This window comes from Amblyraja radiata, chromosome 2 (assembly GCF_010909765.2).
Source record: "Amblyraja radiata isolate CabotCenter1 chromosome 2, sAmbRad1.1.pri, whole genome shotgun sequence".
Lineage (NCBI taxonomy): Eukaryota > Metazoa > Chordata > Chondrichthyes > Rajiformes > Rajidae > Amblyraja > Amblyraja radiata.
The window spans coordinates 122,795,502-122,814,487 of NC_045957.1; the positions used below are offsets into that span (position 1 = coordinate 122,795,502).

Here is an 18,986-nt window from a genome sequence, read left to right on the forward strand (position 1 = left end):
CGATACACCGTCACATCCGGCGATCTTTCGTTTGCAAGCGAGACGAACATTAAATCAGGTACCTGGCATCCTCCGCAGTATCGGCAACAAGGTAGTAGACTCGGTCTTCAATCACGATATTAATTCCGTTCTCCTTGCCCGCGTTATCGATGATTTCCCTGAAAGTGTAAAAGGAAATCGCAGAGATCGGTAATAACAAAATGGGCGCCGCGGCACGGTGGTAGAGTCGCCGCCTCACAGCGCCAGAGACCCGGGTTCTATCCTGACTACGGGCGCTGTCTGTACGGAGTTTGTACGTTCTCCCCGTGACCTGCTTGGGTTTTCTCCGGGATCTCCGGTTTCCTCCCGCACTCCAAAGACGTGCAGGTTTGTAGGTTAATTGGCTTGGTGTAATTGTAAAACTGTCCCTAGTGTGTGTAGGATAGTGTTGGTGTGCGGGGATCGCTGGTCGGTGCGGACTCGGTGGGACGAAGGGCCTGTTTCCACGCTGTATCTCTAAACTAGACTTTTGGGACAACAGATGGCACAATGGGCTAAGTGTTCGACTGGCAACCGGAAGGTAGCCGGTTCGAATCCCGCTTGGAGTGCATACTGTCGTTGTGTCCTTGGGCAAGACACTTCACCCACCTTTGCATGTGTGTGAATGTGTGTGAGTGATTGGTGGTGGTCGGAGGGGCCGTAGGCGCAGATTGGCAGCCACGCTTCCGTCAGTCTGCCCCAGGGCAGCTGTGGCTACAGAAGTAGCTTACCACCACCGAGTGTGACTGAGGAGTGAATGAATAATGCGATGTAAAGCGCCTTGAGTATTAGAAAGGTGCTATATAAATCCCATCCACTATTATTATTATTAAACTCAAGATGTGATAATAAAGTATCAATCAATCGAAGTTGGGACAGACACAGAGTGCTGGAGTAACACAGCGGATCAGGCAGCATCTGTGGAGAACATGGATAGGTGACGTTTCGGGTCGAGATGCTTCTTCAGACTGAGAGTCAGGGGGAAGGGAAACAAGAGATATAGACGGTGATATTAAGTGATATAGAACAAATTAATGAAAAATATGCAAAAAAGTAATGATGATGAAGGAAACAGGCCGTTGTTAGCTGTGGGCTGGGTGAAACCGAGGCACACACAATGAGACTCAACAAGACCACTTTGAACCCAGTGCAATGATTTGGGTGGGGGGGGGATGGAGAGAGAGGAGATGCAAGTTTATTTGAACATAGACACAAAATGCTGGAGTAACTCAGCGGAACAGGCAGCATCTCTGGATAGAAGGAGTGGGTGATGCTTCGGGTCTTGTATGAAGAGGATGCTGCCTGACCCGCTGAGTTACTCCACCATTTTGTTTTCTGCCTCAGAGGGCGGTGGAGGCGGGTTCTTCGGATGCTTTCAAGAGAGAGCTAGATAGGGCTCTTAAAAATAACACGGTCAGGGGATATGGGGAGAAGGCAGCAACGGGGTACTGATTGGGGATGATCAGCCATGATCACAGTGAGTGGCGGTGCTGGCTCGAGGGGCCGAATGGCCTACTCCTGCACCTGTTGTCTATCTTCGGTGTAAACCAGCACAGGCAGAATCTTAGGGAGACAAAAGTGCTGGAGAAACTCAGCGGGCGAGGCAGCATCTATGGAGCGAAGGAAATAGGCGACGTTTCGAGTCGAGACCCTTCTTCAGATTATTTCTGAAGAATTGCCGCAGAATCTTTCCTACACAGATAATTTGAAGTTTGAGCCGGGGGGGGGGGGGGGGGGGGGGGGCGGAGGGGGAGGGGGGGCTGTGTGGCGCTGTCAGGCAGCAGCACTACCCACTGCGCCGTCGTTACCTTGCAGATCGGATGTCCACGGTCCCTTTCTGCTTCTCCTCGTTGTCGTTCTCGAAGTACGCCAGCTGCCCTTCCCGCAGCACGAACCAGCGCCGCTTCCAGTTCCTGCGGGACAGGGTGGAGGTGCCGCCACCTTTCTTCAGCAGCCAGCCTTGCTTCAGCGCCTCCTGCTTGGAGCGGTACCACATGAAGGTCTCGTCCTTCAGCACGCACCAACGCCGCTTCCACGTGTTGATCAAACCCCCTGCAAAGTAACCCACGTTTAGTTCGCACAACATGGATGTAACATGGATAACACAGACAGAACACGCATCTTATAGAAACATATAAAATTATGAAAGGACTGGACAAGCTAGATGCAGGAAAAATGTTCCCAATGTTGGGCGAGTCCAGAACCAGGGGCGAGTCCAGAACCAGGGGCGAGTCCAGAACCAGGGGCGAGTCCAGAACCAGGGGCGAGTCCAGAACCAGTCTTAGAATAAAGGGGAGGCCATTTCAGACTGAGGTGAGAAAAAATGTTTTCACCCAGAGAGTTGTGAATTTGTGGAATTCCCCGCCACAGAGGGCAGTGGAGGCCAAGTCACTGAATGGATTTAAGAGAGAGTTAGATAGAGCTCTAGGGGCTAGTGCAGTCAAGGGATATGGGGAGAAGGCAGGCACGGGTTATTGATTGTGGACGATCAGCCATGATCGCATTGAATGGCGGTGCTGGCTCGAAGAGCCGAATGGTCTCCTCCTGCACCTATTTTCTATGTTTCTATAACGGGTCCCCTCAGATTATTCCGGACCGGGAAAGTCCCCCTGTGTGAGGGGACGTATCTACGCAATCTGGCCGCCTCATTCGGCGTCCCGTCCGTTTCGGTCCCTCTGGTTCTGGGGGGGGGGGAGGGGGGGGGCGGTAATGTGGCGCACCTGGTGGTTGGCCACTGGCAGAGCGAACCCTCGGCTCTGGAGGGAGGAGTTAGGTACATATCTCTCTACATCTCTACATATCTCTCTACATCCGCGTCCATAGCTCTCGTTTCCCACTGCCCAGTCTGAGGAAGGGCCTCGACCCGAAACGTCACCCGTTCCTTCTCTCCACAGATGCTGCCCGTCCCGCTGAGTTACTCCAGCCTTTTTTGTGTCCATCTTCGATAGAAACAGGCCCTTCGTCCCACCGAGTCGGTGCCATCCGGCGTCGCGAGAATATAAGACTGTTTGATTCACTTTGAAGGCGTGAGAAACGTGCCAGCTCAGGTCTGCACTTCTGCGGCGAGCTCTGCACTTCTGCATCCGTGTGTACGTGCAGTGTGAGAGGTTGCAGCCCTTGCTCGACTGTCTGTAGGGGGGCTGCTCCTCAAGTTTTGGCTACCTTTTAGCCCCACACTCCTGATCTTGGGGCACCCGGCACAGAGGGGGAAGGGTCGGGACGGTCGGGAGGGAGGGGGGAGTCTCCCTGTCGGTCTGCTCCTGGACCCGGTCAAGATGGCCGTTCGTTCGCGGGTCCAGGCAGCGGGCGGTCGACGGTCACACCAGAGGCGACCGATCGCCTGCCCCTTTTCCGGGCCTACGTCGGTGCCCGCCTGTCCCTGCAGCGGGAACACGCAGTGTCCACGGGGACTCTGGAGGCCGTCCGTGAACGCTGGTCGCTGCGGGGAAGTTGTGTGTATCATTGATAAAGTTGGCGATATATTAATTTGATGGCTGTTTGTTTGTGAGCTGCCAACATCGGCCGCCTTTGATCGGTTTAATACTCTGTGTGGGTTTGTTTTTGTTTTAGGAATAAAAGTATTTGTAAGTATTATCAATAGGTCAGGTCTGCTGTAAGATTTTATTGGTCATGTGTCTAGACACATGTGAGAATACAGTATCATCCAGATACAGCATGGGAACGGGCCCTTCGGCCCACCGGGTCCACGCTGACTCAGCGATCCCCGCACACTAGCACTATCCTACACACACCAGGGACAATTTACACTTATACCGAAGGCAATTAACCTACAAACCCGCACGTCTTTGGAGTGTGGGAGGAAACCGGAGCACCCGGAGAAAACCCACACAGGTCACGGGGAGGACGTGCAAACCCCATACAGACAGCACCAGTAGTCAGGATGGAACCCGGGTCTCTGGCGCCGTGAGGCAGCAACTCTACCGCTGCGCCCCACTCACTCGAGGACACTTTACAGCGGTGATTTAACCTACAAACACGCGCGCCTTTGGTTTACTTTATTGGAGTCTAGTTAGAGATGAACTGAAACACTAGGGGGCAATTGATAGAGGGCCAGTTAACCTACAAACCCGCTCGTCTTTGTGACGTGGGAGGAAACCGGAGCACCCGGACGAAACCCATCCGGTCACGGGGAGAACGTGCAAACTCCACACACTCAGTGACAGCGCCCGAGGTGTTACGAACTCGTGGACATTGTGCAAGCGAAAATGTGTCCTCACCCTTCATGAAGAGGAAGCTGTGGAAATAGGGCAGACTGACGCAGCTGTACACAGAGTCTCTCCGGTACGATAGGTCCGTCTCCGTGTCAAACCTAGAGCCGACTTCATCGTCACTCTCCTCGAACTGCGGAGAAAGGGGAGAGACGGTCAAGCGATCGGCGATCACAGGTGAAGACGGCAAACCGAGAAATGGCAGAGTCACTGAAGAAGGTGTCTCGACTGGAAACATCACCCATTCCTTCTCTCCAGAGATGCTGCCTATCCCGTTGAGTTACTCCAGCGTTTTTTTTGTCTATCTTAGGTTTATTGTTGACAGGTGCACCGGGGTACAGTGAAAAGATTAATTTTAGACAATAGACAATAGGTGCAGGAGTGGGGTCATTTGGCCCTTCGAGCCAGCACCGTCATTCAATGTGATCATGGCTGATCATCCACAATCGGTACCCTGTTCCAGCCTTCTCCCCATATCCCTTGACTCCACTATCTTTAAGAGCCCTATCTAACTCTCTCTTGAAAGTATCCAGAGAACCGGCCTCCACCGCCCTCTGAGGTAGAGAATTCCACAGACTCACAACTCTCTGGGTGAAAATGTTTTTCCTCATCTCCGTTCTAAATGGCTTACACATTCTTAAACTGTGTGGCCCCTGGTTCTGGACTCCCCCAACATCGGGAACATGTTTCCTGCTTCGATCGTGTCCAATCCCTTAATAATCATATATGTTTCAATAAGATGCCCTCTCATCCTTCTAAATTCCTGTGTATACAAGCCCAGCCGCTCCATTCTTTCATCATATGACAGTTAACCTGGTGAACCTCCGCTGCACTCCCTCAATAGCAAGAATGTCCTTCTTCAAATTTGAGGACCAAAACTGCACACAATACTCCAGGTGTGGTCTCACCAGGGCTCTTTACAAACACATGGAGAATTGCAGAATTAGTTAGAGTTTAGTTAGTTTAGTTTATTGTCGATTGTCCCGAGGTACAGTGAAAAGCTTTGCTGTGGAACATAGACCAGTGCAGGGTAGGAACAAGAGTCAAGAGTCTAGTGTGTTTTATTGTCATATGTCCCGGATGGGACAATGAAACTCTTACGGGCATGTCCCACTTGGGCGTCATTTTTGCACGTCACGCAGGTGGTGCGCGAAGATTTTGTTAATCCCAAAATCCTGGGGCGCCGCACGTGACCACGCATCACTGCCTACGTCACCACGCACCATGCGCACGTAATGCACGCCACGCGCGCGTAATGCACGCCATGCGCGCGTCCTGCATCGTGACGCGTAAATGATGTTGCGTAAATGACGAGCAAATGACGCCCGAGTGGGACAGGCCCTTTACTTGCTGCAGCACAACAGAATATGTGAAGATGTCAACATTGTATATAACGGGGCAGAGAAAAAAAAGAAAAAGTCCAATAAATAACACATATGGTGCAAATAACACATAATAATAATGTAGTCTTTTGCAGTTCAGAGCTCAGAGCTTATTCGATGTTGTGTTTAATAGCCTGATGGCCGTGGGGAAGTAGCTGTTCCTGAACCTGGACGTTGCAGTCTTCAGGCTGCTGAACCTTCTTCCCGATGGCAACGGTGACTGCAGATTTGGTTAAATAGTGTAATGAATGAATGAAGAATGGTACTTCATTGTCCTCCTTTGTTCTACCCCCCCCCCCCCCTCTTCACACCGGTTCCCCCTACACTGGGTCCTCCTTTGTTAGTTACTTGAGCTCAGTTGATTGTCACATGTATGCAAAGCAAAGAAATGTCTTCATGAAACTAACTAACTCTGCAGTTCCTTGTTCCTGCTCTGTACTGGTCGATATTCTAGAGCAAAGCTCTTCACTGTACCTCGGTACAATTGACAAATTTTTCAGCGAGTGCCGGCGACCGTCACAGTCGTAGCAGGTCGCCGAAAAAGCGGCGACTGGACCCCCTCCCTACGACAATGTCTACAACAACCTACCACCTAGTCGACGTCAAGCTACGGCAAGCTACCGACGACCCATTAGCACGTCCACCTACGACAACCTACGTCCACACAGGCGACAACCGACGATAACCAAAGTCAACCTACGTCCACCCGCGACAAGCTACGACAAGCAACGACCCTGTCGGCGACAACTGAAGACAATTCAGTTGCCGATACCTGACGTGGGTTGACGTCAATGGAAATCACCCAAGTCAGTACCCGGTGACAACCAGCGTCGTCCTGGCGACAACCTGCGTCGTCCTGGCGACAACCTACGACAGCACCAACGTCAGTAGAAGTCAAGCTCCGTCAAGCCCACAGTCGCCGCAAAGTTTTGAACATTCCAAAATCCAGCGGCGACCAGAACAACGTTACGACTCTTTAGGCGACTTGAGGAGACGACTCACGACCGTACAAAACCGCCTAAGTGGGACAGGCCCTGAACTAACGAAATAGTTTGTAGTCTGTACTGCTCCATGCTTTATGTTGGAGAAGGCTTTTCACTGTACCTCGTTGCACGTGATGATAATCAGCCTATACCCTGACGCAAACAACGATGAAGCTGCCATTTAATCCACACTGAAGTGGAACTGAGAGCGGGCGTGATACTCACTGAGGACTGCGGTCCCTCTGAGCTGAGGCGGTAAACTCCTGAGCTGTTGTAGGTGCCCACGGAGTAGCGGTACTGGCAGTCGGGAGACCACTGACTGCTGTGTGGATCGGAGAAGCCCACACTACTGCCCGACGTGACGGGCCCATCCTCGTAGTCCCCCTCCCCGTAATCTGACTCCTCGTCGGGGGGGATCAGCTCCGGGCTCTCCTTCCCGACCTCCACCTGTAAAACACACACAGAGTGTTGGGAGTAACTCAGCGGGTCAGGCAGCATCTGTGGAGAACATGGAGAGGTGACGTTTCACAGAGTGTTGGAGTAACTCAGCGGGCGGGTCAGGCAGCATCTCTGGAGAACATGGAGAGGTGACGTTTCGGGTCGCGAACCTTCACACTCCTTGTTGTGGAGGGGAGGGGAGAAAGCTTTAAGAGGGCGGAGGACGGGAAAAGTCTACCTAGTGATACAGGTGAGAGTGGGTTTAAATTAGGCAGATGGGTGAACAAAGGCCAGAATCACAAAGTATGAGTTAAGGATAGAAGAGGTACGAATTTTGAAGCCAGAGGAAGGAATATAGACGGAAGAATATGTGAGGAGGGGGACAAGGAGGAACGGGCACGATTCCGGGTGAGGCGGGGGGGAAAAGAGGGAGAAAATATCAACAAATTAAAAGAGAGAGAGCTGCGAGGGAGAGAGCGGCGAGAGAGAGAGGAGAGAGAGGGAGAGCGAGGGAGAGGGGGAGGAGAGAGGGAGGGGAGAGGGGGAGAGAGGCGGAGAGAGAGAGAGAGCAGCAACGCAGAGAGAGAGCGGCTGCCGTACAGATACGGAATAAATGTTCGTGAATATACTTGTATCCCCCCCCCCCAAATCATCCCGCGGGCCGGATCGGACCCCTTTGTCGGGCCAGATGCGGCCCACGGGCCGGTAGTTTGACACCCCTGATCTACGGTCTGTGTGTAGGTTAAAACTGCAGATGTTGGTTTAAACCAAAGATAGATACAAAATGCAGGAGTAACTCAGCGGGACAGGCAGCATCTCTGGAGAAAAGGAATAGGTCGGGTCTAAAGAAGGGTCTCGACCCGAAACGGCACCTATTCATTTTCTCCAGAGATGCTGCCTGACCCGTTGAGTTACTCCACCATTTTGTGTTTATCTTTGGTTCATGTTCTAAGGCCCATCCTCTAAGGCCCATGCTCTAAGGCCCATGTTCTAAGGCCCATGTTCTAAGGCCCATGTTATAAGGCCCATATTCTAAGGCCCATGCTTTAAGGCCCATGCTCTAAGGTCCATGTTTTGTCTATGTTCAATGATCAGAGGTTATGGGGACAAGTCAGGAGAATGGCATGAGGAGGGAGAGATAGATCAGCCATGATTGAATGCCGGAATAGACTTGATGGGCCGAATGGTCTTCTGCTCCTATCTTATGATCCGGTCTATGTCTATTGTCCGGTCTATGTAGACTTGGTCAGCGTACCTACCTGCTCAGGTAGGCAGTAGGTGTAGTCGTCGTGGGTGGGTTTGCTGGTGTTGGTGACGGTGATGTCGGGAGCGGGTCCCTCGGTGCTGGTGATGGAGGGGGCGAGGCCATCGTTCATGTAGGGGTCTTCCTCAGACGAGTCGTCGCTGGTGCGGATACCGCTGGTGCGTTGGTCAGAGTGGCCGTGCTCGCTGGGGTTGGGCGAGTCCTTGAAGGCCGCGTCATCATCCGCGTCGAAGCCCTCGTCCTCCTCCTCCTCCTCCCCCCCCGCCTCCCCCGCTCCCTCCCCCCGCTCCTCCTCGGGGTAGGGCTGGCTAAAGTTGAAGGTGGGCTTCCCCGCCGGCCCGCCTTCCGCGGGGGCCGCCAGGGCGCTCTCGATGTCGCGCACGCACTCGTCGATCTCCTGGAAGTTGAGGGAGCGCAGGAACTCGTGGGCGGCCCGGCACGCCTCCTCCTCCAGCCGGCCCAGCTCCTGGTCTCGCAGGCGCTGTAGCCGGGTCAGCGAGTCCTCAGTCAGTGCCGACTCCTGCTGCTCCTTCTGCCGCTGCAGCTCCTCGATCTCCCGCTCCAGCCGCAGGATCTCCTCCACCTGCCGGTTCTCCTGCTTCTCCAGCTGCACCCGCCCCACCGATACCCGCTCCGTCTCCAACATGGCCGCCTCCTCCTCCTGCAGGCGCATAGCTGCCTCCATCTGTGAAGGCAAGAGCAGAAAATTCACAACCTGCTCACGAGAAGCTAGTTACATTCACTAACAAACCAACCCAATAACCAACTGACTAACCAAATAACCAACTAACCATACACTGCAAATAACTAACCAAATATCAAACTAACTAACCAGCAAACCAACTAACCAGCCGGCAAACCAACTAACTAACCAGCAAACCAACTAACTAACCAGCAAACCAACTAACTAGCCGGCAAACCAAAGAAACTAACCAGCAAACCAACTAACTAACTAGCAAACCAACTAACTAACCAACCGGCAAACCAACTAACTAACCAGCAAACCAACTAACTAACCAGCAAACCAGCAAACCAACTAACTAACCAGCAAACCAACTAGCAAACCAACCAGCAAACCAACCATCTAACCAGCAAACCAACTAACTAAATAACCAGCAAACCAACGAACTAACTAACCAGCAAACCAACTAACCAGCAAACCAACCAGCAAATCAACCAACTAACCAACTAACTAACTAACTAACAATAGACAACAGACAATAAGAGCAGGAGTAGGCCATTCGGCCCATCAAGCCAGCACCGCCATTCACTGTGATCATGGCTGATCATCCCCAATCAGTACCCCGTTCCTGCCTTCTCCCCATATCCCCTGACTCCGCTATTTTTAAGAGCTCTCTCTTGAAAGCATCCAGAGAACCTGCCTCCACCGCCCTCCAAGGCAGAGAATTCCACAGACTCAGAACTCTCTGTGAGATAAAGTGTTTCCTCATCTCCGTTCTAAATGGCTTACCCCTTATTCTTAAACTGTGGCCCCTGGTTCTGGACTCCCCCAACATCGGGAACATGTTTCCTGCCTCTAGCGTGTCCAAGCCCTTAACAATATTATATGTTTCAATAAGATCGCCTCTCATCCTTCTAAATTCCAGAGTGTACAAGCCCAGCCGCTCCATTCTCTCAGCATATGACAGTCCCGCCATCCCGGGAATTAACCTGATGAACCTACGCTGCACTCCCTCAATGGCAAGAATGTCCTTCCTCTAACTAGCTAACTAACTAACCAACAAACTGACTGACAACTAAATCTGCAGTTCCTTCTGTTTTTTGATACAGTGCGGAAACAGGCCCTTCGGCCCACCAAGTCCGCGCCGACCAGCGATCCCCCCGTAGAACTATCCTACACACACTAGGGACAATTTACAATTTACAGAAGCCAATTAACCCACAAACCTGTTCGTCTTTGGAGTGTGGGAGGAAACCGGAGCACCCGGGGAAAACCCAGGCGGTCACGGGGAGAACGTGCAAACTCCGTACAGACAGCACCCGTAGTCAGGATGGAACCCTGGTGGTTCTCTGGTGCTGTGAGGCTCCCACCTGTTGTCAGGCAACTGAACCATCTTATCACCAACTAGAGAGCGGTCCTGAACTACCTTATTGGAGACCCTTGAACTATCTTTAATTGGACTTTACCTTGCACTAAATATTATTCCCTTTGTCCTGTATCTGTATACTGTGGACGGAATGATTCTAATCATATTTACTCTTTCACTGACCGGATAGCACGCAACAAAAATGTACATGAGACATGAAACTAAACTACATTGATAAACCACAAAGAGCCCTGGGCCCAGCACCCACCCCCGAGTGAAACGTAGATTTATTAATGTTTTATGTGTCATTCCTATCTGTCATTGTATGTCATGCTGTCACTTGCGGGCGGAGCACCAAGGCAAATTCCTTGTATGTGAACACTTGGCCAATAAACGTATTCATTCATTCATTTATTACCTGTTCTTTAAGGATTTCCGCTTCTCTTTCTTTTCTCTCTCTGCAAAAGATAGGTTAAGAATTTAGCGCAGTTGCATTAAGGTGTGACTAGGTCGAGGCGTGTCAGAAGGAACTGCGGATGCTGGTTTACACCGGAGATAGACACGAAATGCTGGAGTAACTCAACGGTAGACAAAAATGCTGGAGAAACTCAGCGGGTGCGGCAGCATCTATGGAGCGAAGGAAATAGGCAACGTTTCGGGCCAAAACCCTTCTTAACTCAACGGGTCAGGCAGCATCTCTTTCTGTCGCTCTCTCTCTCTCTCTCTCTCTCTCTCTCGACGTTTTGGGTCGAGACCCTTCTTTCAACTGAGAGTCAGGGGAGGGGGAGACGAGAGGTCCTGGGCCTCCTCCATTATCAGAGTGAGGCCCAGCATAAATTGGAGGAACAGCACCTCATATTTCACTTGGGCAGCTTACACCCCAGCGGTATGAACATTGACTTCTCTAACTTCAAGTAACCCTTGCTTTCCCTCTCTCTCCATCCCCATCCCCATCCTAGTTCTCCGACTAGTTTGACTGTCATCCAAATTAAATGTTACTTTGTAGGCCTCGTTGTCACCTTCCCCGAGCCAACAATGATATGTTCAACATTTTCCTTGACCTGCGAACGGGACGACCCCTTTGTTGTCTCGTTTTCACACCTTATCCTTCCCTCTGCCCTGACTCTCGGTCTGAAGAAGGGTCCGGAGAAGGGTCCGGACCCGACACGTCACCTATTCCTTCTCTCCAGAGATGCTGCCTGTCCCGCCGAGTTACGCCAGCATTTTGTATCTATCTTCTGTTAGCTGATGTTCACTGCTTGCTCCAGATCTAATGTTGGCAAGTACTGTTAATTGTTAATTGGTGAGAAGAGGAGGAATTTCTTTAGCCAGAGGGTGGTGAATCAGTGGAATTCTTGGCCACAGACGGCCGTGGAGGCCAAGTCAATGGACATTTTTAAGGCAGAGATAGATGGATTCTTGATTAGTGCGGGTGTCGGAGTTTATGGGGAGAAGGCAGGAGAATGGGGTTGAGAGCGAATGGCAGAGTAGACTTGATGGGCCGAATTACCTGATTCTATTCCTATTCCTCATGACATATCTACCATGATTGAATGGAGGAGTAGACTTGATGGGCCGAATGGCCTGATTCTACTATTCCTCATGACCTTCTATCAGCCATGATTGAATGGCGGAGTAGACTCGATGGATCGACAGCCGTCTTGGCTATGTCTTGCCACTGGATGCAGGTCGGCCGGGCGAGAGAGTGAGGCTGGCGGTTTGCGCAACTCTCCCTCGCTTTCATCCAAGTCAAGCGCAAGTCACGGCTTCAGGACCCGTATCGCCCAAGCGGGCGAGGCAAGCTCACTACGGGAGTGCGTGCAGCTGGGAGGAAGCGCGCCGCAGAGGCTCGGAGGAAACGCGCCGCGCGCAAAGGCTCGGGCCACTTCAACTTCTGCTGCCGCGCCCACCCAACTGTGTCCCATAGTCGGGCGATCCTTCGGGCCCGGGTCAGCTCACCAGTCACCTCCGGGCCCACAAACTAAAAAGTCATAGTCTTCTATGACTATGAAGGACGAACAACAACAACGACAGACTTGATGGGCCGAATGGACATTCTTGCTATTGAGGGAGTGCAGCGTAGGTTTACAAGGTTAATTACCGGGATGGCGGGACTGTCATATGCTGAGAGAATGGAGCAGCTGGGCTTGTACATTCTGAAGTTTAGAAGGATGAGAGGGTATCTCATTAAAACATATAACATTGTTAAGGGCTTGGACACGCTGGAGGCAGGAAACATGTTCCCGATGTTGGGGGAGTCCAGAACCAGGAGCCACAGTTTAAGAATAAGGAGTAAGCAGTTTAGAACGGAGACGAGGAAACACTTTTTCCACACAGAGAGTTGTGAGTCTGTGGAATTCTCTGCCTCAGAGGGTGGAGGCAGGTTCTCTGGATACTTTCAAGAGAGAGCTAGATCGGGCTCTTAAAGATAGCGGAGTCAGGGGATATGGGGAGAAGGCAGGAACGGGGTACTGATTGGGGATGATCAGCCATGATCACATTGAATGCCGGTGCTGGCTCGAAGGGCCGAATGGCCTCCTCCTGCAGCTATTGTCTATTGAATGGCCCGATTCTGCTCCTATCAAATTGTGAACTTGGTGAAACCTGTTCTGAAGGAGGTGCGTTTAGACGAGGAGTCGGGTTTGCTGTGCGGGCGGTAGCCATGAGGCCCTGCCGCTCACCTGTCTTCCTGCTTTTGCCTCCACTGCTCCTCCTCTCTCCTCCTCTTGGTGTCGAGGAGTTGCCTGTGCAGCCTGCGGGCCAACACACCGCGACACTGAGCCTGCAGCCTGATGGTGGCCTCTCGTAACAGCACGTACCTCCTCCTCCACAACAAGGCCCGGTAGTTCTTCTGGATCACCACTGCCATGGACCGCGTCTTCTGGTACTGCTTCCTATTTGGGGGGTGGGGTGGGGGGGGGGAATCATGTACAAGTTCACATTTATTTGTTGCACGCACCAATTGTATGACTGACCTGGCCCGTGAAATGCCTCGTATGTTGCAAAACATACTTAGCGAATAAAGTGTGATTCTGATTCTGATTCTGATCTATCACGTGTACACTTGGATCCCGCCCCTTCGAGGATGCCACGGGGAGCACTAAGCTCAAATTTCCCACTCCCTCGTCCCCGACCTACTGACAGCCCCCGATCCCAACAGTGAAGTCCAGTCACAGAAGGTGTAATCCCAGGTGCCGGAGATAGAAAAACAATGCTGGAGGAACTCACTCCAGCATTTTTTTTCTACCTTCGGTTTTTCCAGCACCTGCAGTTCTTTCTTAAACATTCCAGGTACCTGAGATGATGGAAGTCAGCAGGCCGGATGATTGAGGGGGAAAAAAGGCCCGCGGGCCGGAGGATTTGGGGGTACGGGCCGGATTTGGCCCGGGGGCCGTAGGTTGCCAACTCCTGATTTAGACATGCTAAAAAATGAAAAAAAGTCGAAGGAACAAACACGCGGCTGGCGAGGCTCGCTGGGGCCGCACGCTCCTCTTGTGTTGCTTCTTATTTGGGGGAGAAAATCAATTCCTTAAGGAGAGATAGACAGCACCGCCATTCAATGTGATCATGGCTGATCGTCCACAATCAGTACCACGTTCCTGCCTTCTCCCCCATACCCCTGGATTCCGTTAGCCCTAAGCGCTCTATATTCATTCTCCAGGGGGTTTACCTTGCCAGATAGCCCAGTACATGGGCTTGAATGACCATAGCACATTTGTAGACCGCAGCCCCGCGATGTTTCTCCAGCTTCTGTTCCAGAGACTCGCGGATGAAAACCTGCGTAGAACATGTACAAGATACGTGGTTTAGTTTAGTTTATTGTTTCGTGTACCGAGGCACAGTGCAAAGCTTGTTGTTGCAATAGACAATAGACAATAGATGCAGGAGTAGGCCATTTGCCTCTAGCGTGTCCAAACCCTTATATGTTTCAATAAGATCCCCTCTCATCCTTCTAAACTCCAGAGTGTACAAGCCCAGCTGCTCCATTCTCTCAGCACATGACAGTCCCGCCATCCCGGGAATTAACCTTGTGAACTTCAATAGCAAGAATGTCCTTCCTCAAATTCGGGGACCAAAACTGCACACAATACTCCAGGTGTGGTCTCACTAGGGCCCTGTACAACTGCAGAACGACCTTTGCTCCTATACTCAACTCCTCGTGTTATGAAGGCCACCATGCCATTCGCTTTCTTCACTGCCTGCTGTACCTGCATGCTTACTTTCATTGGTTGATGAACAGGGACCCCCAGATCCCGTTGTACTTCCCCTTTTCCCAATGACACCATTTAGATAACTGCATTCCTGTTTTTGCTACCAAAGTGGATAACCTCACATTAATCCACATTAAACTGCATCTGCCATGCATCTGCCCACTGCCCCAACCTGTCCAAGTCACCCTGCGTGTTAAACATTCAGCAAAAACTATACATGATTATAATCGATCCATTTACAGTGTATAGATACATGATAAGAAGAAGGGGGTAGGTTTACACCGAAGAAAGACACAAAATGCTGGAGTAACTCAGCGGGACAGACAGCATCTCTGGAGAGAAGGAATGGGTGACGTTTTGGGCCGAGGCCCTTCGTCAGACTGAAGAAGGGTCTCGACCCGAAACGTTACCCATTCCTTCTCTCCAGAGGTGCTGCCTGTCCCGCTGAGTTACTCCAGCATTTTGTGTCTATCTTCTAGAACATATACAAGGTATGTTATCACAATCTCCACAATCTTCTCAGATTCCAGATATTCACAATCTTCTAAATTGACGGTGTTTTATTAACATTCTCAATTTTAAATTGGAATTTTCCATCGTTAGTTTAGTTTAGCGATACAACGATACAAACCAGCCCACCGAGTCCGTGCCGACCAGCGTTTCCTCCCACACTCCAAAGGCGTGCAGGTCTGTGGGCTAATTGGCTTGGTGTAAATGTAAATTGTCCCTAGTGTGCGTGTAGGACAGTGTTCATGTGTGCGGGGATCGCTGGTCGATGCCGACACAGTGGGCTGTTTCCCGCGCTGTAATCCGAAACTAAAAACTATACTAATGCGACTGGCCGAGTCTCCCACCTTGGTCTTGCCCAGCTGCCACTCCTTCCTGGTGCAGTCATAGGAGCAGAGAAGAGCTTCACACTTCCCCTTGAAATCGTCAGCTACTGGGAGATTCCTCATCAGCACTTTGTACCTGAGGTGGAAAATGAAACATCAGTTCAGTTTCAGTTTAGTTTATTGTCATGTGTCAGGTGCAGTGAAAAGCTTTTGTTGCGTGCGAACCAGTCAGTGGCAATAGACAATAGGTGCAGGAGCAGGCTGTTCGGCCCTTCGAGCCAGCACCGCCATTCAATGTGATCATAGCTGATCATCCCCAAACAGTACCCAGTTCCTGCCTTCTCCCCATATCCCCTGACTGCTATTTTTAAGAGCCCTATCCAGCTCTCTCTTGAAATAATCCAGAGAACCTGCCTCCACCGCCCCGTGAGGCAGAGAATTCCACAGACTCACCACTCTCTGCGAGAAAAAGTGTTTCCTCGTCTCCGCTTAATTGTCTTACTCCTTATTCTTAAACTGTGGCCCCTGGTTCTGGACTCCCCCAACATCGGGAACATGTTTCCTGCCTCTAAGGTCCAAACCCTTAACAATCTTATATGTTTCAATGAGATTCCCTCTCATCCTTCTAAACTCCATAGTGTACAAGCCCAGCCGCTCCATTCTCTCAACACATGACAGTCCCGCCATCCCGGGAACTAACCTTGTAAACCTACGCTGCACTCCCTCAATAGCAAGAATCAGGCTATTAGCAGAATAGCAGATGGTTCAGTTGCCTTCAACAAATAGACTCCACTTTTCCCTACATCTGTCTCAACAAAATGCTTGCAGTACAAGAGGATGTTGCCGGTACTCTAGGGCCTGAGTCATAGAGAGTCTTAGAGAGATACAGCGAGGAAATAGAGCTCTTAGGGATAGCAGAGCAAAGGGATATGGGGAGAAGGCAGGAACGGGGTACTGATTGGGGATGATAAGCCATGATCACGTTGAATGGCGGTGCTGGCTCGAAGGGCCGAGTGGCCTCCTCCTGCACCTATTGTCTATTGTCTAATGAAACAGCCCCTTCGGCCCAACTTTCTCACACCGACCAACATGCCCCACCTGCCCATGTTTGGCCCATATCCCTCCAAACCTGTCCTATCCATGTACCTGTCCAAATGTTTTTCAGAAACTCCAAAGACATGCAGGTTTGTAGGTCAATTGGCCCCGCTGTAAATTGTCCCCAGTGTGTAGAATAGAACGAGTATACAGGGTGATCGTTGGTGGGCCGAAGGGCCTGTTTCCACGCTGTATTTCTAAAATTAAAACTTTTCTTTTTCACATGCTTGTCCAAATGTCTTTCGAATGCAGTTACGTTACCTGCCTCAACTACCTCCTCCATATACTCATTCCTTGCACCCACCACCATCTGTGTGAAAAAGCCATAGGACTTACATGGGCAAGGTGGGCCAAAAGGCCTGTTCACTGGGGACCAGTGAACATGTCGAAAGGTCATAAGTGATAGATAGATAGATAGATAGATATAATTTATTGCCACACAACCAGGGTCGGTGGAAATTTGGGTTGTCAGCGGCAGTACAATAATAAAGAACACACAATAAAACTGTAACACAAACATCCACCACAGCATTCATCACTGTGGTGGAAGGCACAAAAAATTTGGCCAGTCCTCCTCCATTTCCCCCCCGTGTACAGGACCAGAGTCCAGAGTCAGTCCAGGATCGGCTCTTCCTCACCGGAGACCGCGGCTTTAGATTGTTGTAGGCCGCAGGCCGGCGGTCGAGATTTAAAGTCCCCGCCGCAGCCAGAAGCACCGCAGACCGCAGGGCCGGCGGTCGAAGCTCCACTCCAGGGGTGATGTTAAGTCCATACCGGACCCGCGGTAGAAGTTGGCCGCGGGCCGGCAGTGATGGCTTCTTCTTCCCCCGGGTCCCCAACGTGAGATCCCGGGCTGTAGACGCCGCACCAGCTGGAGCTGTGCAGACCGCGACTTCAGGCTGCGGCTTCAGGCTGCCGGCTGCCCCGGGCCAGTGTAACGGAGCGCTCCCCTCCAGCGAGGGCTCACCCGCTCCGCGCCGAGAGTCCACGCTGCGCCCGCCGCTGAAGCCCCGGGCTCGTCTCCGGGAAAGGCCGCGTCGATCCTTGATGTTAGGCCACGGGGGAGGCGACCTGGAAAAACTTGCCTCTCCGTGGAGGAGGCGACCGAAGCGGTTTCCCCCTCACCCCCCCACACCACCCCCCACACAAAACACACAAAGAAACATTAAAAACAGACTTTTAAACATACGAAAAAATAAAAATAGGAGTAGAATTAGGCCATTCAGCCCATCAAGTCTAGTCTACCATTCAATCATGGCCATCTCTCCTCTGAACCGCATACTCCCATAACTCCTGACACCCGTACTAATCAAGAATCTATCTATCTCTGCCTTAAAAATATCCATTGACATGGCCTCCACGGCCTTCTGTGGCAAAGAATTCCACAGATTCACCACCTTCCTCCTCCCCTTCATAAAGGAACGTCCTTTAATCTGAGGTTGTGACCTCTAGGCCTTTCATTATTCGGTAAATTTCAGAGGCCCCCCCTCATTCCTCTAAACTCCAGCGAGTACAGGCCCAGTGCCGTCAAACGCCACTCATTCCTGGGACCATCCTCGTAAAACACAATGTCTGAGGAAATTGTTGGCCCACAAATAATACCTGGCGTAGAAGTCTTGGAAGTGTCTCCTGACCGGAAAACCGGCCCTGCGTATTTTCACCGTCTCCAGCATCCCGGAATATCTCAGCTGGTTCAGAACCACCGCCTGCTCAAACTGATCCGGCATCTGAAAGTAGAGAGTGTGAAGGGTCAGCTCGTCGACAGCTGGCAGCACGGTAAGAATAAGCAGCATTATCGTCTTTATGTTACCTGGTGAACTGCCGATCACCGAAGGGCTTATAATTCACCGCGCCCACCCCATTTAAATTAAAAGTTATCAAAAGTTTGAAACAAGGAACTGCAGATGCTGGTTTACAAAAAAAAGCACAGAGTGCATAGTTTAGCTTAGTTTACTTCAGCTCAGTTCAGTTTAGAGATTCAGGGGTGAAACAGGCCCTTCGGCCCACCAAGTCCGCTCCGACCAGCAATCACCCCGCACACTAGCACTATCCCACACACTAGGGACAATTTACAATTTTACAAGAGGGCCAATTAACCTACAAACATCCACATCTTTGGAGTGTGAGAGGAAACCAGAGCACACAGGGAGAACGTGCAAACTCCCAAAAGACGGCACCCGTACTCAGGATCGAACCGGGGTCTCTGGCGCTGTGAGGCAGCAACTCTACCCCTGCGCCACCGTGTTGGATCAGGCAGCATCTGTGGAGAACATGGATTGGTGACGTTTCACAGAGTGCTGGAGTAACTCAGCGGGTCAGGCAGCATCTGTGGAGAACATGTATCGGTGACGTTGCACAGAGTGCTGGAGTAACTCAGCGGGTTTAGCCTCGGGAAAGCAACCAACACAATCAAAGACGTGTCCCTGTCCCACCCCGGTCATTCCTTCATCTCCCCGCTCCCGACCGGCAGAAGGTACAGAAGCTT

The 18,986-nt window shown here is 51.4% G+C and overlaps 1 protein-coding gene across 1 annotated transcript in view; it reads right to left on the bottom strand.

Moving 5' to 3' along the window:
- myo10 (myosin X) overlaps window positions 1-18,986 on the bottom strand; it is a 204,671-nt gene that overhangs the window by 29,458 nt on the left and 156,227 nt on the right. The window contains 10 exon segments of the mRNA XM_033040061.1: window positions 1-158; window positions 1,827-2,070; window positions 4,257-4,380; window positions 6,838-7,059; window positions 8,310-8,999; window positions 10,781-10,820; window positions 13,044-13,256; window positions 14,033-14,139; window positions 15,428-15,542; window positions 18,104-18,228. The exon segment at window positions 1-158 is cut by the window's left edge and continues 6 nt beyond it. Of these exon segments, the coding sequence (XP_032895952.1) occupies window positions 1-158; window positions 1,827-2,070; window positions 4,257-4,380; window positions 6,838-7,059; window positions 8,310-8,999; window positions 10,781-10,820; window positions 13,044-13,256; window positions 14,033-14,139; window positions 15,428-15,542; window positions 18,104-18,228 (2,038 nt within the window).